This window comes from Lepisma saccharinum, chromosome 6 (genome assembly GCF_977018435.1).
Source record: "Lepisma saccharinum chromosome 6, izLepSacc3.1, whole genome shotgun sequence".
NCBI lineage: Eukaryota > Metazoa > Arthropoda > Insecta > Zygentoma > Lepismatidae > Lepisma > Lepisma saccharinum.
The window spans coordinates 72682238-72706115 of NC_139234.1; the positions used below are offsets into that span (position 1 = coordinate 72682238).

The following is a 23878-nucleotide window of genomic DNA, read 5'->3' on the forward strand; positions in this document are numbered from 1 at the left end:
TTTTGATGTAGCAGAACTGTTTTTGGGTGAAAACATTACTTACAAGCATAATTTCCCGATTGTTATCTTAGCATGCTCTGAAGAGTCAGGTGTTGCAGGTTTGAATCCTCAGAGAAAATGGTTATTTCAATGTTTGCAGTTATTATTTTACTCACAAAAAAAAAAATAATTACATTCACAAAGAAATAATAATTTTATTTCAATAATTCACCATGCATCCTCATAGTCACGATTACGATTATCATATAAAGCGAAAGCCTTAAAGGTAGCAAGGGACGTAAAATATACGAAATAGTAGTGGTGTCAGAAATGAAATTTCAGTGGATTTAGCGAAACATGAGAGTGGAAGTAGTCAGGAAACAGATGAAGACTAAACCTACTCTACATACGTCTTATTTGAAATGAAAAGTTTCGCAATTTGGGCAAATCTGGTTTCAAAAGAACTAAGATGGCAACAGTAGTACAACTGGACTTCTTGCAGTGTAAGGTTCTGAAGGAAATATTGGCTATTGGGAAGTGCCAATGCTGAAAGGGGAGGGAGCAAGGAAGATGGGGTGCTTCCCCTGTTACAAAAGTAAACAACTGTTGGCGGGAGGGACTGTGAAGTGCGAGTTTTGTGAGTGCTGTCTTTCGCCTTTGTGTTGTTTTCGGGCATTGTCAATTAATTAACAAGCGGAATGCAGCTTGCTCAGAGTTCCGAGGTGGCGGGTTCGTCCTATCTGAACAGTGTGTGCAGTCCCACCAGAATAATATTATACGAACTACTCAGGCTGCGAAATCACTACAGATAGGTGGGGGGAGGAGCAAACAGACAAGCGCACACACAAAATATATATATATAAAATATATATAAATAATTTATATTATAAAATATATTATAAGGACTCTCCATCATTCAAAATTCGATTGCAAATTCAAGATTTTAATACATCCTTTTTGTATGTATTTGTATACTTCTAATACTATGAACAGTGATTTGCATGACTAGGGAGAGGGGCAAAAGTGAAGACATTAAGAAGATAATAGTTTCCTGTATAAAATTCACATCTAAATGCTATTACGTGTTTCATTAAGGGCATGCGATACAATTTCCACGGGAGTCTTCCCAAGCCCTTCCGTCCATGGCAGTGTGCCAACTTAGCTCTCTTGGAGCCAGATCTGGCTCTTTAATGCACTCTAGCCGGACCCTGTGGCCGAGTGGTTAGCACATCGTGCTGCGACGCCAAGGGTCCCAGGTTCGAATATCCATTCATCAATTTTATCACTCATCCCCATCTTCACAAATTAGCCAAGAGGCACAAAACACGAAGTAAAATAAGCTAAATCAATCAATCAATCTTTCGTGCACTCGTTCTGCTGTGAACTGGGACGCCCACCCCCATGCCCCACTATGATGCCATCTCTGGTTCTGACCCACATAGACCACCTTTCGTCATAATTATACATTTTGCATATGACGTGATATTGTTATATTGGCTGCGTCGCCCCACTCTCTCTTATCTCCCCAGCTACTTCTTTATAGCGCAATGTTAAGACGTGAAATTGACATAATACTGTCGTCAGGGAATTCTTTACTTTCGATTTCATACCACCATCGGTGGATTATTGAGATGGGCGATGCCGCCGGATATAGATGTTGAAAACCAAGAATAAATTGTCATCAATTTAGAGTTAACGATAATAGCAGTGCCCCACCACTTTGACAACTAACATTACCCTAGAAGGCACTTTATCCAGCCATCGTAAATCTAGTTCCATGAGAGTCAGTTTTAACTCCATTTAAGGTGAAATTTAGTTCTTTTATGCCCATCAGATTTGGCAACACTGCCAGGAGACAAGGAAAAAAAAAGCATTGATCATATGGGAGTGATTTGATTCATTCTCTTGTGAATATAAAACTTCCGATGGAATAGAAAGAGATGTGAACGGGAAGAGGGCAGTTTGAAGATGAATTTCACAAGCGGAAATGTCGAAACTTCCATTTGATTAGCCGTAACTTGATGTTGAAGTTGATTCCCCATAAGGAATACATGGGATTCAGAAAATTATTAATCATATTTTTCAAACATCGTGTCCAGCTTAATAATCAACATAACAAAATGTTTGCACTTGCAACATGGAGAGAAATTCATACTCTTGGATACACCCAGGGTTAGTTTTAGTAGCAGTGCCCATTCGGGCGATACTGAAATAAATACACAATTGGTGCGTAATTGTATCTCCTCGCCTTGATATATTTACATACTTTGCGGTAGCTGACGAAAGGAGATGAGAAATGAAGAAATAACAAGTCTGACTAATTTCTATGTTCTGGGAATTTTTGGGTTCAGTGTCATTAGAGATGTTGTTCGTTCTTTGTATGTGTTTTCGATATTGTTCCAGTAAAGTATATTCGACTTAAACAAGGTTTGCCACTGTCGTTAGAACAAAAACTCTCCCCAGCGGAAGAGTTTGGCAGGGGTTATTCCCTAGGGTCCGCGGTCACCTAACACACCCTCAATTTCGCAAGGATTTTTTTTTTTTTATGAAGATTATGTGTTGCTAAGTGTGAAGAAAGAAATTCTGGAGCACGGAAAGAAGTATTTAGTACTGTACAGCCGTTTATAGTTGAGATATAGCCGTTTGAAGTTGCGAGGTGGAAGTTTACTTGCGGCTATGTTAGTTTCGTAGCACCCGTAGTGAATGTCATGAAAATTGCTGTCAAAATTACCCACCGATTCCGGGCTCAGCCCCTGGGGTAATTAACTTGCCACCTGCAACCGCTATCGCGGCAACGCCTGTCTCTATAGAGTTATTTTAGAAGGCATGTTAGAAACTGGCCGAACCACCTGCCGCCAACACTATTTTCGGCACTGACACATGAAGGTACAAGAAAACTAAGGCTAAAATTTAACCTCAGAAGGTAACTTACCTCTTTCTTCCAAGGCCAGTCACTGAATTCCGGGTCGAAGTTAAATTTCAAATAAATTTCAAAGTCCAAAAAGAGAAGTAAGTCGTATGTCAATAGTTTTAATTGTCCTTTTCCACAGAATACTACCCTCTTCTTCCATTCCATCATAAAAATAAGAAGTCGCAAATTATTCCATCCCACAAGTCATTCAGAAAATGCAACCCACCCCTTTACGGCCTGCAGATGCCAAAAAAAATGTGCACTATGTTCCAGAAGATAAGGTATTTACAAAAGCTGAGAATACCGTTCAACAATATGTTGAATGATATTCCTCATCGCGTCTCACAGCTGTTTCCAATACCTGTCAAACCACATGAACTCATCCAGATATTTCTCCAAAAAATGTTACCATATAACACTCCTTTTCGCAATCCTGTTTGTGCAAACTCCTGTTACCGGATCAACAAAGTGCACCTTATGTTTCACAGTCCTGTGGGTGTAAGGGGAAACACCACCAAGGTGTGAAAGACATTTATAAGATGCCCATTCATCCGACCAGATTTCCGTTCCTGGAAGAACATGCTTCTCGATTAACGGAACAAGGGTTTCGGATATACGATCATCAACAAGCAGAAGCAAGCCCCTTTCTGCATTGCAATCGTACATGCCGAAAACCCACCGTTCAGGAACTACCCTTCCTCTGTTGTACTTCCTCCTGCAAACCACACTCTCATCTATCTGCACAACAGAGCCCACACCACTTAAGCCGTTGTCTGACTGAAGTATCTTCCAGGAACAAATATCTCACAGATACTGGTAAAACTGAACAACTCTCTTCTTCCCCAAACCACAAATATCACATGCTGAACCAACAGAAATCCTGCAACACCAGAGAAACATCAACAAGAATATGTCGCGCCGAGACAACCTCATATTCTAGAAGAATGTTCCCGATGTTACGGAACAATCCTTCCTACACTTCCCACAACGCCACCTCAGAATCACCTGTGCCATACCTTAATCCTGTGAACACATTCCTACGGTACCTTCTGGAACACTGTGCACATTTCCTTGAAGCAGCCAGCAGACCATCTCCCTGTAAGTCTCTTATAATGTCTCGTAGGTCTTGTCTTACAAAGTCCTCTATGTCCTTCATCTGTTCAACATCTGTCAATCTCATCTTTAGTCCTTATTTGTTAATTGGATGTCTCACAAATTTATTCCAATGTCTGCAGTCACACAAATCAATTGTAATGTCTGAAATGTCCAACCTGCCAATACATCACAATAACATATCACAAATTATCCCATTCCACTCGCCAATACATCACAATAACATATCGCAAATTATCCCATTCCACAAGTCAATTATAAGAAGAAAAAGAGAATATGTAGATGTGCGCCTGTGACGTGAATCCATGATGAACAGCCCAGATGGAAGCCGTGGAAAATCGTATGAACGTTACGTAGGTAAGGAATTTAACTATTAAAAAAATGTAAGTTTCGCAGCACGTAGAACTCCAAAAATTACTTTCCGCGCTCCAGAATTTCTTTCTTCACACTTAGCAACACATAATCTTGATAAAGGGAAAAAAAATCCTTGTGAAATCGAGGGTGGGTTAGATGACCACGGAGCCGTCCGCCCTGGGAATTCACACCCTACAACTACTTGGAAGACGTGGAGGGGGGGACATGAGGTGGGGAGGCACCCAAGTCTTAGGGCTCCTCCCTTAAATGTCCTACTTATAACCGGTAACACTTTTAAAAATCCGGTATTGTAAACTCGTTCCGAGATCTCGAGTGAAAGATAGAGAAAGACAGAGGGGGGGGGGGGGATATAGCTATGTTATTAAAAAAAATCCCATGCCACACCACTGAGTTATTGGTATTATTAACATCTGCATATTTAATGTCTGATGTTGAGATATAAGGGGGTGTCGAATTTTGGTACACAAACTGTCAAAATTAAGGACAGGGTGTCAAACTTAGGGACATATTGTAAGATTCACTTTTTGATTTTTTAATAATAATGTAACGTAACTGTTGGAATGCAAAATACTTTTTGGGTGAAAGTAGAATCTTTAAACTTTCAGGCAAAAAAAGATTACTTGCATTTATGAAATACGAAAGCCACTACAAGCAATTAACTGCAATTCGTTAATGCTCTTGCTTTACGCACAACAATCTTGCAACCTTGAATATTGACGCCAGACGAGGAATGCCTACGAGGTTAGGTTAGGTTCCATTAGCATAAATACAAAGAAAAATTAATATTTTCGCTAAGAGACGCGTTACCTTGTCTTGCCTTCTTCTTCTTCTTTTTCTGACCCTATCAACTGGTAGTCGATTTTAGTTATCTTTCTGAGTTTTTTTTTTAAATATGTATTTAGTTCGCTATTCACTTATATTTCACAAGAATGAAAAAAAAAACATCTATAGATATTTATTTATACTGTTTGTTAGATCGTCAAATTACATCTTCTTGCATATCCATAAAGAAGCCATATGGTGGGAGGAATGGGATTCGTAAGCAGGGCAGTAAGAGATGTAGGGAATGGAATTCTATGTCGACGCAAACCACTATATAATTTATCTCGTTCTCTGTCGAATTTAGGACATTGTAAAAAGAGATGTGTAGCATCTTGATTATCTTCTCCACATGTGCAGGCTTGTTTTGTTGTAATATGTAATCTTGATAAATGATCATTAGTGCGAACATGACCTGTACGTAGACGTATTATAAAAGTAATAACTGATCTTGGAAAATTATATGAGTAGTACCAAGGTTTGTTTTGTGAATGTTCTGCAAACCATTTATATGTGTTGCCCGTGGATTGAAATTGTTCTATACACCATTGTTTCAATTTATCTTGAAGTTTATATTTAACTCTTGGAAGAAGGTCCGTGTATGGAAGTCTCGCAAGTGAGGTAGATTCCGATGATCGGGCAGCTTTGGCATATATGTCCACACATTCATTTCCCGTGTTTACTTGGTGAGCCTTTACGTAACTAAACTGGATGTTGATATTTCTTCCATTAGCATACTGGGTTTGTTGGATTATAAGTATGATGAATAAAGGATGTTTACAAATCTGAGGATATGAGGAACTCAGCGCCATTAATACGCTTAAAGCATCTGTTATGATGAGAATTTTTGTGTATTTATTATGGATAGCATATGTGAGAGCTTTATATATTGCATAACTTTCTGCAGTGAAAATAGAAGTGTCAGGTGGTAAACGGAATTGTTTGTTTATATTTTGATCTGGAATGAAATAAGCACAACCCACACCTAGGCGGTCTTTGCATCCATCAGTATATATGATTAGGTGTGTTGGCCATTTCTCTTTATACATGATATGTCTTCCTAAATCCCTGAAATGGATATTGCATTGGGTATATAAGGGTATGTCTAATTGATAAATTAAAGGATGTTGGAAGGTGAAAGACTTTACACGGGATTCTGGGTCTATGTATTGACAATATACAGGTCCTCAAAGCTTTTCTCTGTAGTATGTCTATTTTGTCTAAAAGACTTACTTTTGCATCCCCATAACTAAAGGCTGCATACTCAAAGGCCGTGTCCCAAAGGTGCAAGACCGTACTTGGAGCGAGCATCCTCCGAGTATGGTCTTGGAGTTCGGTCTTCAAGTCGTGGACTGGAAGTGAAAGTCTTTCGAATTGCACTTCGACTGCAGCGCCAAATACGATCAGTAGATAAAGCTGAGTACTCGTTGTTTTCCCCAAGTTATAAACACTTGTTTCTCACCATAGAAATCACGTTGCATTTTCAAATGTTCGTACACATACATTTCCACACATTAGAAGCACTTTAACCAACAACTTGCTGACCCATAACGTATATTTAACCCAGCGGCGGCTGCTCAATACGTGCTACCGTGCCATAGCACGTTGCTAAATTTGTTAAAATGAAAAGAAGAAAAAAGCAAATCTCAGAGATGCAAGAAGTTTAATGAAGCCCTAAACTGAATTGAAACTTCTCATGTTAAGAGCCTCAACATTTAACAGCGGCGCCACGTATTTCCCTCGTGCTGTTGGGGCTATAAGGAATACCGTACCGTGCTAGAATCTCAACAGCACGTTTTCGCCCCTTTTTCATCCCTCCGCGCATGAATACTGTACACCCCCACTCCTCGATTCGTACGGGGGATAGGGTCTCGGCTCAAGTAAAATCGTCTGCTAGCATGCTACAGGCAGACTCAGCACGGTAAGTGTGCCATCTCAGGACAAGAAGAAAGTCTACGACAACCTATTGCCTCTGTCAGAACAACGTTTATTAATGTCACTTTCAAACGTTCTCTACGTTATCAGTGTAGACTTATGTAATGTTTGTAACATGTCGTATACATTAGCAGCACCTGCAAAAAGTTGGAACGCGAATTGACATTATCCCTTAGCGTTTTTATCTATTTTGGTGGTAAGTTGTAAATATTGCAACTCTGAAACTATAGTCCGTGCCTTTCTTGCTTCCGAAAGTGGATTCTGCTATGTAATTTATATTTAGGAAATTTTAATTTTATATTTTATCTAAATTACCTGTTTTTAAATGCTAGAAATATATTTCCTTATGTTTATGTAGCACTTCAATCGTTCAGAAACAAACTTGCAGAGTACAGTTTTTTCCCCCAGCTTCCAGACCCAAAAATTTTCCGCGCGGTTCATTGTGTTAAAATCATGTGGCGCATGAAGTGGTGGTCATTGTTGTTAAGGATTAGCTTTTTGTTGTTGTTGTTAGAAGTGAAAGTGAGTGTGTGTAAGTGTACCATGAATTCGGTGGATTCTTTGTTGCAGCGACCTTTCTCTTCAAGAACACTTGAAGAAAAGTTGGAAATAAAAGCGCTAGGACGGCTGTTGCCAGATTTGGATCTTTCGCAAAATGCAAAGGGAGGTAAGAACGCTACATATAAAAGGCGATTTAATAGAAAACTGTTCGATAGTGAACCATGGCTTTGTGGGTGTCAAATTAGAAATGCATTATTTTGTTTTCCTTGCATACTTTTTGGAAGTAATGATTCGTGGTCTAAAGGAGGGGTAAAAGATCTAGGACATTTAAGTGAATATATGAGAAAGCACAGTGAAAGCAAAAAGCACATGAATAATGAGTTAAATTTTGTCTCTCTCGGAACTGTCAACATAGCAACGCAGTTAAGCAGCGCTTATCTAGAATCGCTTCAAAAGCATAAAGAACAAGTTGAATAAAATCGCTGCGTCTTGTCAAAAATCATAGACTGCATCAAGTTCTGTGGAGCTTTTGAGTTGGCCCTGCGTGGCCACGATGAAACAGATTCCTCCGCAAACCCTGGGGTATTTTTGGGGCTCGTTGATTTTGTCAGCAGTTTAGACAATGCTGTTAAAGAACATCTTAACAACAGCACTGTATTTAAAGGCACCTCGAAAACCATCCAAAATGTATTATTAGACTGTAAGCTTGAGGTGTGCAAGGAGAAAATTGTAAAAGAAATGTCGGAAGCTAAATTTGTGGCATTGATGTGTGATGAAACCACCGACGTATCCGATCAGTTGCAGTTGGTTTTCGTATACAGGTACGAACTTAAGGGGGTTGTACACGAAAGATTCTGGAGCTTCCTTAATCCGGACGGACAGGACGCAGAGGTAATTTCCCGTTGCATCATGAAAGAGATGAACAGTTTATTTGGTGAGCAACCGGATAAAATAATTGCCCAAACATTTGATGGAGCTTCGGTGATGAGAGGAGAGAAAAATGGAGTTCAATCTCGCATCAAAGAACACTTTCCACTTGCTCATTACATTCACTGTTATGCGCACCAATCGAATTTAATAATGGAGCGAGCTGCTTCCCAAAATCAATCAGCTAGGGTGTTTTTTTGCAGCTTGTCAGCATTTCCAACGTTCTTTTCACGCTCACCTCAGCTACTCTCGTCATTGGAAACAGAGGTTGCACGTCGTATTCCTTCTGGCTCATGAACACGGTGGAATTTTAAGTCGCGTACGGTAAATGTTGTGTACGAATATCAAGAAGAACTTGCAAACTGTTTGCATGACTTGGAAAATTCAGCGTCATGCACAACCATTCAAGAAACGCGAGGCCTGCGTCACAGTCTGGAGGATTGCGAATTTGTATTCTGGCTTTCGTTCTTTCACAGAATTATGCCGCATGTTGATATACAATCAATTGCAAGCAAGGCAGACCGACACAGTAAAAGTAAAAAATGCCACTGCTGCTTTCAAGAGCGCCATCCAAAAGGTACGAGATAATGTAGATCCCTGCCTAGAGAATCGGAAACCACCCAAGCAAATAAGCCACGGTGGCTCAGTCGGTAACGCGTCTGACTACCATGCTCAAGGTCCCGGGTTCGATCCCCGGCCGGTTCAAATCCGGGAACTTTTCTAACGATGGAATCGGCCCCGGCGCCCACCCAGCGTCGAATAAAATGGGTACTTGGGGGAAACCCTGGGGGGGTAAAGGCAGTCAGGGGCGTGATGCTGATCACATCACCCCACTCATGACCGGATCAAGAAAGTGTGGGGCGTTACCCCCACACCCCCTATACGCCTTCATGGCGTGGTGCTATGCACAGGGGAGCACTTTACCTTTTTTACCCAAGCAAATAAGCGACGGCGTCGTGAATCAGATCTGACATCAGATGCAAAAGAAGTGTGCGATCGCATCACCACTGAAGCTTCACACAGATTTGAATTCTCAAATCAATTGGATTCTGCGCAATTGCTTAACTCTTCAAGATTCCCGGAATACACGAAGGACTTTCCAGAACGCAAATTGGACATAGCAGTCCGAAGTTATCCAGTCCTTAACAAAAGGAAGTTGCATACTGAACACTCCGTGCTGTACGAACAAGATGACTTCCGTTCTGTAGAAGGAGCCATCCCTCTTTCGAACGTGATTCTAAAGAATAATTTGGAAAATACATTTTCCCAAATTACCATTTTACTAAGAATCATAGCCACAACGCCGATGACAACCGCCGAACCTGAACGATGCTTCTCTTCCCTGAAAAGAATCAAGACTTTTCTAAGAAATACAATGGCCCAGGACCGCTTGACTGCCCTTGCTATGCTATCAATTGAGAAGAGGCTGGTGACAAATATGAGTGACTTCAACGCGGAGGTGATAGAAAAATTTTGCTCAAGGAAGAACAGAAGAATGGAATTAACCTTCAGACGATAGGTGAGTTAATGCATGGAAGCTTTCTTATTTTATTTTCTTTGTTGATGAGTAAAACAAAACATTTTTCACTGGTATTCTTTTGCGACGCTTTTCTATCTATTTTGTTTAATCGCGACGATTAGGATGAGAGATGATATGATGAAATTAATGAAGGGGCATTCACAAAGAATACCCATACCCGGGCCGAGATTCCAACCCGGAACTTCGATGGCGAGATCGAAAGTCAACCACTTAACGTTCACGGCCACAGAGCCAGCACGTATGTGTGTGTGTGGGGGGAGTCATTATAAGTGCATGAAAAAAGCATCAGCTGTAGCACGCATCTTTGAAATGTCACGAGCCGCCGCTGATTTAACCTGTGTTGCTGGCTTTCTACCTCCGCGATTTTAAACAAACGAACAACGAGTGTGGAAATCACGTGACCGAGTCAGCTTCCATCTGCACTGCGAGATGTGCACTTGCGTACTCCTGTACTTGACGCTTTCGAACTGTACTAGGTGACGTCACTTCCGTCAAAACCATGCTTCAAGTACGTACTTCGTACAATTCCTATAAAATAGAAGTAAGATTTTGGGGTGGCCACCCCATTTAATTGTTGTGATACTACGGAGTATATATACGGAGTATATTTATTATTTTACGGCCTTTATTGAAACCAATTATATTACAATTGGCCTTTATTGATTAAATGCGTGATGTGTGTATTCCATGTGAATCGCCTGTCAAAATATATGTCTTGCGTAACATGAAAAAACTCTCTCCCGTGACGTCCGAACACAACGTTGCTACAGTGTTGTGCGATAAGTGACACCCATTCGGGGAAAATGTTATTCAAACTCACATAATGCCTTACGTTTGTACTGCCCACCCTAATTTATCAATATAAAGCTTCTGCCCACCCGGTTGACATTTTCTGGCACCGCCCCTGATTGTTATTGAGAAACAAACCTACAATTGTGTAAAATTTCAGAGGCCTAGCACATCTAATCATGGCGAGCGTGGAAACTTTCTGGCCTCGTATTTCATATAAATCGAAACATTTAGCAAATCTAAGTAGAATTTGGTGATATTAAAACTTACCTCTGTTCCCAGTTTCTGCGCTCATTTTAAAATGTACCATAAGTCAAGTCTTCACCAAGGAAAAGTAAGTCGTGGTTACACACTTGAGACGTGTAGGTGCTTTTGTAATTCCACGGGAGCAATGGCTTGTTCGTTAACGAATCGTTCAAAAGTAACGACTCTCTTCTGAACGACACGTTCAAGACGTGGAACAGTTCAAGGAGTCGTACGTGAGCCACGACTCCTTCTCCTCCCCCTCCGGCAAGCATATTTCCACTGAAGCATATTTCTCGTTTTGCACATACAGCGTTCACCAGGCTGAAAGCTGACAATAATAAGCACGGACCTTGAACGGAAACTCGTCAACGCGATTCAGTCGTCCGTTGGAAAGATTCCTTCAAAAAGATCCGTTCGTTTGTGAATGATTAGTTCGAATCGTAAGAAACAACGGGAAATTCCCGTTCTCTTTGTGTTGTTTTCACGACACCCGACACAAGACAAAAATAAATTATAAAAAAAGAGTTTCGAACTGTTGTAAAGTAACTGTGTATCTACTTTGGTGCTGAAGATTTATTCAATTAACTTTGCTTGTTATTTTCTATCAAAAGAGAGAAAAAACAGAAAGTAAGTGTGAAATGTTTAATTACTTACATCAATTTCTTTATAATAATGTTTGGAATTAACTAGTTACAAGTAACAGTTACTTCTTTAAGAAATGTAACTGTAACTAGTTATTTTTAAAATCAAGTAACTGTAACTTACTTTTTTCAGCTGAAGTAACGTTTCAACATTTACTTTCACAGTTACTCTTACAGTTACTTTACGACACAAATTGTTATCGTGATGTAAATTACTGACAATTTGGCTTCGCCATTCATTTGCGTTGCCACACTTTCCTGTCAGACAGTCCTTGTTAGATATATTTGGAATTAATTATTTACAGTTCGTAGCAACAGTATGGCACCCGTTTATTTCTTTTTCTGATCTCACAACGGGTAGAACAAAAAATTGATCCAAAATAGGGTACTAGTTAGATACAGTGAAAACACATTTAATTCGTTTATTTCCGAATTATTTACATTTGTACTTACCTTATATGCATAGCGGAACATTTTTCAACTTGGGATTATGTTTTTTTTTTTCACTGAAAAAAGAGTAATTTTTAACATTACAAGTATTTATTGGTCGGTGGGCAAATCTTGACTCACGTTGTCTATCGTCAGCTGATATGCAGTGTTTCCAAACATATGAACCGATAAATGCCGCACGAACTATTCACAAAAGGTTTTTAAGCAAAAATTGATCCACAAACCATTCACGGAAGGTTAAGTTAGGTTCAGTTAGGTTAGGCAAACATAGAAAATAAAATTGGAAAAAAAAAACCCTGCTCACACGTCATCTTATAAAACTACCGCGTAGTTGCTACACTGACAGGGGGTTACATAATCGAACGCACGGAACATTTGATTCACATAGTCGACGGTAATGGTGGCACAAGCTATCGTGCAACGGAGATACATGAATGTCGAAAATTACATTATTTACCGGCCGAATAAGTTGCAAGAATGAAAAAAACACTATTCCCAGCTTCTAAAAGTCCACAGGAAGTCAATTCCGTAAGTACTTTCCCGTCTTTTCTCCTGTAAATTTGAATAAATGTGTTTTCACTATATCTAACTGTTACCAGAAATAGTTTTTGGCTCGGGTACCCTTTTCTACAGCCTCGATTTTTCGCATATTTAAAATATTCTCGTTACGAAAATTAGTTCTTCATAAGAAACGATGTTTCTAAATAGCGCGGAAAGTAATTTTTTTAGATCTACGTGCTAGGAAACTTACGTTTTTCAATATTTAGATTCCTTATGTAACGTCGAAATGGTTTTGCAGAGATTTCATCATGGCGCATCTTGGATTCATGTCACAGGCGCACGTCTGAACATTTTCTTTTTCTTCTTATCTTTGACTTGTGCAATGGGATAATTTGCAATTTCTTCTTGTTATGAATGACTTGTGCAATGGGATAATTTGCACTTTCAATATATTATTTATGTAATTTATTGGCGTATTGGATATTTGAGACATTGCAATTGTTTTGTGCGACTTTAGACATTGGAATTGATTTGTGTGACATTGAATTAATACAAAAGGACTAAATATGAGATTGACACACGTTCAACGGATGAAGGACATAGAGGGCTTTGTTCGACGAGACATACGGGACATTGTACTTGACTTACAGGGAGATGGTCTGCTGCCTCACGAACCATTGGCGCTAGGCCCACGAACCATTGGCGCTAGCCTCACAAACCATTGGTGCTAGCCCCACGAACCATTGGCGCTAGCCCCACGAACCATTGACGCTAGCCCCACGAACCATTGGCGCTAGGCCCACGAACCATTGGCGCTAGCCCCACGAACCATTGGCGCTAGCCCCACGAACCATTGGCGCGTGGATAGGTTAGTTCAGTTAGGTTGAGATCGATAGTTAAAATTTGGTGTCGTGTTAGTATCACGATCTAGAAATTGGAAATAATTGCAAACCATTTCAAACGACAAAATTTCAACTTTAAACGGCTGTACAGTCGTAAATACTTCTTTCCGCGCTCCAATTTTTTTTTATTCACAAATAGGATCACATAACCTTCATAATGAAAGAAAAAAAAATTCAAAATTCGAGGGTGTAGAATAGGGTACCCGACCCTAGTTTTTTTGTTCTCGCGGCACAAACAGTGGATATAAATCTGATAAATTTGTTCTTAAATTGTAGTTGTTCGAGACTTTTGTTGGGGGGTGGGGTGAAGCGTCTGAGCCCTTCTCTACTTGTGCCATTAAAGAATCTTACTTGCCTGAGAAGGGGGAAGGGGGTTCGGAGTTATTTTATCACTAAATTTCAAGAAACCATGTTGTTATTGATTCATTGCTTCTTTTATTGGGTAAGAATTTACAATATAGACAGTATCTTCAATTTCGTATACTAACTAATTTTGGTCTTCTAATCACGAATCTGTTGTTAAAATGCTGGGTTCACATGTAGAAATTGTACATTTGCACAGGTAGCCCCACGAACCATGCACGGGTAGCCCCACAAACCATTCACGTATGGTGCCACGAACCATTTCTGGTAAGGTTAGGTTAGGCAAGCTTAGTTAAAATTTTGTTTGTAAAACAATGCGATACAGCTCTATAAAATATATATATATATTCCACTTACATCGGCTTTTTCCCGATTTGCACACGTGACTTTCGTATTTTAACAACGGATTCGTGATTAGAAGGCCAAAATTAGTTAGTATACCAAATATTAACGAAATTGGAGATACTCTCTATATTGTAAATTCGCTCCCGTTGTTTATATGTGTGTAGATATAGCTACAAAAATTACCATCATTAATAACAAAAAGAACCAATTATTGCCCACACATATTTTATAATTCACTAAAGCCCAGAAAAAAATATTAAAGTTGCATCAACACTTTTTGTTTACATAAGTGCAGGTATGTAGTACTTACCATAATTGTTATAGGCTTGAGTGGTGTGTCGGTACACACATCCTAAGGAAGGGAGGAAGGGGGATGACAGGCCCACCAATGGAATTTTGCCTTCCCTGTTGAAAATTTTGTCTGCTGTTTTCAGTAGATCTATAGGTGTTTTGAAACATCTACTGTGTTCAGATTTTCAATCGGATATAAATAATAATTGTTAATAAGGATGAATGAAATGTATTACTTACAGCCACCATTTTAAGCTAAAAACATTACATACATATTAAATATAATATTGAAGATGTTATTTTCACTTGTAATTTCTCTAATGCACTATTTTCAATAGATCAATAGGGATTTTGAAACATATACTGTGTTTAGATTTTCAATCAGATATAGAAACAATACCCAAATTATAAGTCAGGAGGAATGAAAAGTTATATTTACAACCAACATGTTGAGTTACATAGACTGTATACAATATTACATGTAATACTGAAGAGAATATTTCACTTGTATTTCACTTGTTCAGTAGGAAACCATTGAGTTTCAGTAGATTTCCGAGACACACAGCAGAGTACAGTTGATAACAGTAGATCCTGTCTACTGAAAACAGTAGAAATTTATAGCAGGGTTTTGTTACCTTTGTGACGATGAGCAAAAGTAATACAGAAACATTGGAAACCGCACACTATCAATTTTATCATATCATCACTAATCGTTGTAATTATCCAAAAGTGTCAGAAAAGCTACGTAAAACAACCTAATTCAATCGTGTATGTGTGTGTGAGAGAGAGAGAGAGAGAGAGTGAGTGAGTGAGTAACGGTATGTTAGGTGGTATAAAATAATTATTTCATGTTATTTCTATACAGTTAGTAGAATTCCCCTCCGTAGTTCCTTTTAAAAAAGTTGTTTTCCGAACACTGATAAATAAGTATTGCATACACCATAGAATGAAGATTGTATTTCATTCATTTCATCTCATAATCGTCGCACCCTGTTTCTTCAGTCCAAAATTGGTTTGTAACCTTTCATCGTGAAATCGGCACATCAGATAACGAAACCAAGCGGCACAGAATCTTCAGACACAGGAGATTAATTTTGTAAGTCCGTACTTTGCAATATTGTAGTAAATTTTCTCAAGTCTAATATTTCGACTGCAATTCACAAATTAACAACTAATGTATTAACTTTATTTCTCCCAGGTGGGATAAATGTTTGCAAAACTGTCATGAAGGAATGATGTACGTCGATTTGCACTATAGTAATTTATTTAACCTATATGCCAGAGTATTCCGTGCATGCTAATCTTGCACTATGGCAGTTTAGTAATAAATGATTCTTTAATATTGATAATACAGACATATATTTTGTTTAAAAAGTCTTTAACATAATTTTCGCACCCTACTTTTTTGCAGAAAAAAGGCATCAATTCTGCGATTATTAGCTATGGGGTGAAAAACGTTATATGCATTTCATCCATATGTTGAAAGAAAATATATCAAATATGCGCAGTGCTCTAAGTGGAAGTTCCTTGCTGCAGGAAAGAAGGGGGGGGGGGGCGGGCGTTTGCTTTCTTTGAGTTTGAGATTAGATGGGGCAGTGACAGACACTCCATATACCCACGAGTAGCGAGTGCGTGCTACTCCTATCTAGGGGTTGGATGGTCAGCTGGCATTGAATATTTTTTTCACATTGTGTGAAAAAAGTGTCATCCATACTGGCATAATACTGAAAACACACACATACTGCAGGGCTGGACTGGCCCACCAGAACTATGGGCAAAATCCCAGTGTGCCCTCTCAGTCCCCTTCTGAAAGCATGAACTGCTTAGAATCCGTGCTCTGTTGAGGAATATTGCCACTGCTCTCTTGATAGTCCCAGTCCGACATTGCATACTGTACATATGAAGGTGTAGGTGAGTGTTCTGTACCTTCTGTTAACCCTCCTTGGAATGGAATGTTCACCACAGTGCGGGAGGATGCATAATTGTGGTTTTGATTGATTGGTTGATTTGGAGTTTTAAGTCCACTTTATGCACAGTAAGCCTAATCGGGACTGGACCTACAGTTTAAAGTGAGATCTGAACCATTATGTGCCTCCACCGGGTATCAAACCCAGGATCCCTGATTACAAGGCGACGACGCTACCACTGCACCTTCGGCAAGGCCTGTATAATTGTGGGTCTCACTCATCATACAAGAGTGTTTCTCAACAACCAGGCTGCAGCCTTGTACTAGGTCGTGGCAGGAATTAACCTTTACTTTCCCAATGGTCTATGAGTGTTCCATCCACAATATAGCCCAAGTCGCCCCATGGCACACTCATGGACTATCGTGCTAATTAAACAATTCATGTGCTTTTAGGGCCTTCATACTTGTATGTGAGGTTGTAAACGCTGACAGATGTTGAGATAAAACTTTGAAATGTCATGTGGAAGAGAACCCACCCACCCAGGACCCCCTCCCCCGACTCCAAAGTTACATATGGAAGCTGGCGTGAATTTTAAATTTGTACACTTATTTGACATAAAATGTTATAACTCGTAGACTATTTGACCAATCTACTTCGGGTAACTTTTGTTTTTCCACTAAAACATCAGGGCATGCAACCTTGCAGGAATTAAAATGCCAAAGCCAATAAGAGGGGTTGGGTGGGCCGTGGCCCCCAACTTTCAATGAAAAAATCATAAAAATGGTGAGTTTGCCCCCTCTTCCCCCACTATTTTTGGAGGCAAACTTTAGCCTTATTTTCAAAGAATGGTCCTTTCTCAACGGAATGAAAGTCATTTCATGTTTCTGGGTGCATTACATTATAGAATATGTGAAAAAACTCCGTAACTGTACGAATTTAAAATTCGCGCCAAAAGGCCTCTGTGAAATAGAAAAAATGTTACAACTCATAGACTATTTGGCCAATCTACTTCGGGTAACTTTTGTTTTGCAGCTAAAACATAAGGGCATGCAACCGTGCAGGAATCAAAACGCCAAAGCCAATAAGAGGGGTTGGGTGGGCTGCGGCCCCCAACTTTCAATTAAAAAATCATAAAAATGGGGAGTTTGCCCTTCTTTCCATGCTATTTTGGGAAGGGGAGGCAAACTTTAGCCTTATTTTCAAAGCATGGTCCTTCTCAACCGAATGAAAGTCATTTCATGTTCCAGGGTGCATTACATTATCGAATATGTGAAAAAAAAGAAACATTTTTATAATTCTTTTCATTGAAAGTTGGGGGCTGCGGCCCACCCAACCCCTCTTATTGGCTTTGGCGTTTTGATTCCTGCACGGTTGCATGCCCTGATGAAAGACAGCGGCCAGAGAGAGGTTACTTTCGAAAACCCGCTCGGCAGTCTAAAGGTTAAACCAGGTGGCAAGAGGTCCTCTCGGAACATTTTTCTCCAACCAACATCATTAAAATCAAATTAATAATATGGTTACCAGTTTTCCTATTAGTTTTAAATGGAATATATCGGTGTTCAGAATGACAATAATCATGTATACCAAATGAATTCAGTAATGTGCAAAATATAAAAATGGGATGTCAATGGGGCAATGTTTAGGTTAGGATATGTGTTTTCAAACTTTTTGCTGTAATAGCTTCCCTCAGCTACCAAAATCTGCATATCCCTTCCCTCAATAATAATAGATAAATATAACATATACGCATGTCAAAAAAAAGGGCCGATAATTTTTTACGCGGGTTTGGCAGCACTGCTGAAGTTGAGCATGCGCAGGAGCATGCCCTAGCATTCTGTGCTTGCAACAGACATAGAATCGTCAGAGTGGGGTTGCATATGTGTGAGTAGCAGTAAGGTGAAATGGCTGCTGTAATACAAAATCCCACCAAATGTGAAGTGAGATCTGTCATACGATTTCTGAATGCCAAAGGACAGAATGCAGCTGACATGCATCGGGAGTTGTGTGCCATTTATGGACCGACAACGATGAGTGAAGGGAAGGTCAGGCAATGGTGCAGAGAGTTTCGGGAATGGCGTTCAAATATCCATGACAATGAGCGTAGCTGAAGGCCTAGTGCTCAGACGGACGATCTGGTGGAACGCGTTAACGAGGAAGTGCGTTTCAATCGCCAGTTCACAATATCTGAACTCGCCAAAGAGTTTCCAGAAGTGTCTCCGAGAACAGTGCATCGAATTGTGACTAACAACCTGGGCTATCACAAACTGTGTGCGAGGTGGGTACCAAAAATGCTGACAGAGGCTCACAAAGAGCAAAGAAGGACAGCTGCACGACGTGATTTTTTGTCCCGCTGGGTGGAGGATGCGGATGACCTCTTTTTGCACATAGTGACGGGGGATGAAAAGTGGATATTGTATACCACTGGGGAGTCTAAGCAGCAGTCAATGCAATGGCGGCACTCTGGTTCTCCTAAAGCGAAGAAATTCAAACAAACACCATCAGTTCACAAGATCATGGCAACCATCTTTTGGGACCAAAAGGGTGTGATTTTTGTGGAATTCTTGGAACCAGGACGAACAATTACAGCAGAGGTGTATTGCGAAACACTGAATAATCTGTGACGTGCCATCCAAAATCGGCAGAGAGGAATGCTGCACTCTGGAATTTTTCTGATCCATGACAACGCTGCCCAAACACAGCCGCTCATACTGTTGAGACAATTCAAAGATTTCGATGGGAACTATTCAATCATCCCCCTTACATCCCCGACCTTGCCCCCAGCGATTTCTTTATTTTTCTTCACCTGAAAAAGTGGCTTGCATCGAAGCGTTTCAATGACAGTGACGTGCTCAAGACATCAGTTCTGGACTGGCTGCACTCTCAGGCGGCAGATTTTTACGCAGAGGGTATACGGAAGCTTGTGCCATGCTATCAGAAATGTCTGGAGGTTAATGGTGACTACGTCGAAAAATAGCCAAGGTATGTACTTGTTTATCAATCACAATAAATTTCTTCTCCTATCATTTTCTTGTTTTTTAAAAAATATCGGCCCTTTTTTTGACATGCACCTCGTACATGTGACCATGAAAGACCAACACAAAATCTCTTCATTTACTCTTGGTACAAATACAAGTAATGAAAATATAATGTCTGATTAATACAGATGATGTAAGTTTTTAAATATTTATAAGCTGGTGTCAATGCATTTAGCAATATGATATTCTTGAGAAAAAAATGATAAATACAGACAGTAGGGCAACATGGAAAGCAATGTTTAGCAAAGTCAGTAGGATGTTCAAGCTTGCTTGGCATCACAAAATTTATTGAATGGGGGGAACATATTTGGAAATTACATCTCATTCTGGATATTTACTCTTGATCAGTCTTTGATCCCACCATGGTAGAGGGTTTTTTCAGTCACTGTTTTAATTCCACCTTATGCACAGACAGGCTAATCAGGACTGGACCTACAGTTTATAGTGCGATTCAAACCACTATGTACCTCCAACAGGTATCGAAGCCCAGACTGCTTGATTACATGACAATGATTTTTCCACTATGTCATCGGAGAGCTCGCCCCACCTTGGCTGAAATCCAGTTTCACACACATAAGAAGTCCCAATGGAAGCAGAATGCACAAACTCAGGATACTCATTCCTGACAGATCTCCAAAATTCAGGCATTGTTGCAGAAAGAAGGATAGTCTTCACTGTGTTCTTAAGAAAGATCAATAAGCTACTCCTCTTCTGCTGTGGTAAAATTTCGTGGAGAGTTTGTGTTGAATGAAGCCCTGATCCAGTTGTGCTGTGTCCTGTGGGAAGTACTTTTCGAAGTGGAGATGAAGTTGTAACAAGTGTTCCACAAACACGGATTTCATTATTACACTTGCTGGCCCCCGTGGTGGAATGGTTAGTACATCGCGCTATGATGCCAGGGGTTCCAGGTTCAAATCCCAGCCTGGTCATGGATGTTTGTGAGTGTCTGTTCATCAATTTCATCATATCATCACTCATCCCCATCTTCGTAAATTAGCCAAAAGTGGCACAAAAATAAAGTAAAGTAAAGCAAAATCAATCATTACTACACTTAATTGTAGCCCTGTTTCATCTAACAACATGCTCACTGTAGGAAAGCAATCAGCATTTTTTTTTTAAACTTCAATCTTTCTCTTGCAAAGCAGCAACTTCATTTTGAAGGCTGACACCTGGTCTGATAGGTGGAGAATGTGAGCATCATTTCCTTGTAGAAAGGGTGGCCAGACACATACATTCAAAAAGGATCACATACATTCAAAAAGGATGACGGAGCATGGCAAAAAAGGAGGACAAGATCATAAAAAAGAGGACACTGCAAAAAATGGCAACACATTTCCCATTACTTAGAATTTAATGAATATAAAAAATCTTACCAACACTTTGCTCACAGATACTTCTCAAATGATCTTTTTACCTTTAAGCAAATAAAGCAATCTCGTATTCTATTCTTTAACACCTGACATTCATAACTCAGAATATCTATAATTTGATTTTGAGTTTTGGTTTTAAGTCCACTTTATGCACAGAAAGGCTAATCGGGACTGGACTTACAGTTTAAAGTTGGATCTGAAGTTCCGAACTACTATGTGCCTACCAGTCTGTAATTTTGAAGCACAGAATTTTGTTCCTTTTCCATTTCTTGGATTTTAGAATGAAATATCCCTATAAGTGAATGCAAATGTAACAAGTAAGCTTCGCTTAACTTATTTAAAGAGAACTGAATTAAAGTTTTAGGTAGTTTAGATTGTGACATGAAACATGATTTTAATGCTGCGAATATTTCTAGCGCTCTTTCAACAGCAGTGAAAAATAACAGGCACTTTCCAGTCTGCCTCTTATTAGTTTCTTCCATCCATAAAAGCTGATCATTTTCTTGCGAGATCATTGGTGAATTTACACTTTGGCTTCACTATTTTGTAAAGTAAATATTACCTAATAATAAAAAATCTCACGTATGTATGACTTGAAAAGGAACTGCACAGACTACATGCTTTCCAGCAGTCTGGAACCCTATCGAGCCTCCATTTCCTGCATTGGCCACATGAAGTTTTACTTCAGTAAGTGATCACTTCTGTAATGACATCGATTTTTTGATATTCATTTTGTGCAAATTCCTCTATTTTTAACATTTCTCAGTGATATCTTGTGTGAAAATTCTCGTTTTTATGCTGGGAAAGTTTAGGTAATGCAGAATGAACAAAAATTGTGTGTTCCTTGTTTGTTTTCTAACTTTCCCAATAAGACATTAATTAAATGCAAAGATTCATATGCACTGATCAATTTGGATAACCCCATGAGCCAAGTAATAGGATCATTTGTTAAAGCCCATCTGGAAATCAGCACTTCTTCCAGTTAAAAACTAACAATATTAAAACTGTCAAGATCATTGTTTTGAATTATGGAGAAAAGAAACAAGGAATCGGTGTTTACATACTTTCTGTCGCCATCCTTGAATATACAATGTATATACACACAGCATGTGCCTTGCATCGAAAGAAAACACACAGTATTAACTTTTGTAAAGGATGTTAATAGTGGCAAATAAAGAAGGGCAGTTAAAACTGCGCAACGGTAAATGTTGAATTTTGGCATAAACTTGCTTTCCGAATGTAATCGCTAATATAACATTTGGATTTTTGTTTTAAGTCCACTTTATGAACAGTACGGCTAATTGAGTCTGGACTTACAGTTTAAAGTGGAAACTGAACCACTATGTGCCTCCACCGGGTATGCTAAAATTACATTTCAAATTTTTTGCTGCTAGGCGACTTCCTTCCATATAGGGTGAAGCCTTGCCCCTCTCCTAGCGGCAGCACATTTTGTAACTACCCACATAGGTGTGCGTAAGGGGGTGCAATCGTCCCCCTTAATCATGGATGTCCATAGATTTAATCCACCGAGGGACAAACAAGGTATTTTTTCATGGGGCATATTACCCCGATAATAGTGTTGCCCATCTCTTGCATTCCCATTATAATACTGATTTTAATTTGCCCCACATGTGCGCGTGCACACACACACACACACACACACACAGATATATATATATATATATATATATATATATACATACATAAGGTGTTTCTAAAGGTCGTTTACAATGCTTGGGAGGTGATTCCTCACACGAAAACAAGCAGAAAGGGTGAGTTTCATTTTTACGACTGAGGCTTCGTTTCCGAGATAGGAGCCTCGCGAAAGGTGACAAAGTGAACGTCACACCTAACTGGGACGAATACTATCACAGATAGAGAGGCGGTTTCAAGGGAATCATCAAGGAATCGTATGTGCTCAGTCCGGAAGCCACTATGAAAAGTTCACTGCACGCATGCGCAATGGAGTCCTCAAAGGAATTGGGGATTTCCAGCAAGAACAATGCATGGAAAGAATATGTAACGCAGCAAGAAGGACCGTGACAATGAGAAATGCGTTCAAGACAACACATCCCAACCGCAAACATCAAAACATGAGCACGGAACACAAAATCCGAAAAGTTGAGCACGGTTGCATACCCCAGTTACACGTGAGGAATGAACGAATCATGTCATGTGGCATACGAGAGACACATTACTCTACCAGGAGGAGGGAAAGAAAAACACAATATCAGATGATTGTGACAACGTGTATTTTTACACGCGACAACTACATAATATCCCCCCCGCCCCACACACACACAACAAACAACAAATGCTACAATGTCTTACGCACAGACAGTGCATGTCACTGTACACCAACTGAAGATGTCACTTTCACCACACAAAGGGGGTGGGGAACAGTACCAAGATCATTGTGACGTAAAAGAGACCAGTTTTGGAAGTCTGGCTCTCGTAGTCTACGTTTGACCTTCATGAGCAGGGCTCGAAAAATCCCGGTCGCCATGGCAACTAAAAATTTCAGATTGGCGACTGTGATCTTTTGCTGTAATATGTACGAAATTTTGATGATTCTAAGTTCAAATTGCAGTAGAGCGTAAGTTAGCAAATGATTTTTTTTTCTTTTATCAACATTGTGAACATTCCATAGAGTCCGTAACAATTTCTTACCCTTTGTCCCCCAACACCCCATTTCCTTCTTTCTCAAATAATTTAGCAATGTTTTGAATACCGTGATGCTCAGCATCATACACAGAGTGTTTCAAAAGTCGCACAACCAAACTTTGGAAATGTATATCATGAAAACCGTAAGAGATATTTATACCGGGTTTTCTGCATTATAAATCCTCATCCATTGATATATATTTCAATGCTTAAAATTCAGTTCACTCCGTACAGAAAAATCATGTAAATTAATAACTGACGGAAAGAAGCATTC

General features: G+C 39.6%; 2 protein-coding genes across 5 annotated transcripts in view; one reads left to right on the top strand and one right to left on the bottom strand.

Annotated features, from left to right (window-relative positions):
- LOC145988878 (uncharacterized) overlaps positions 1–11283 on the bottom strand; it is a 165798-nt gene extending 154515 nt beyond the window's left edge. Inside the window, exon 1 of the mRNA XM_083124148.1 lies at positions 11160–11283. Coding sequence (XP_082980274.1) covers positions 11160–11199 — 40 coding nt within the window. The 5' untranslated portion in view covers positions 11200–11283. The remainder of the gene's footprint in view (positions 1–11159) is intronic.
- Positions 11284–11618: 335 nt separating this feature from the next.
- Positions 11619–23878, top strand: part of LOC145988879 (cyclic GMP-AMP synthase-like receptor) — a 61519-nt gene continuing 49259 nt past the window's right edge. For all 4 annotated transcript variants that reach the window (XR_014441798.1, XM_083124151.1, XM_083124150.1 and 1 more), the window contains exon 1: positions 11619–11762. The gene's annotated coding sequence lies outside the window, so the exon portion shown is untranslated. The remainder of the gene's footprint in view (positions 11763–23878) is intronic.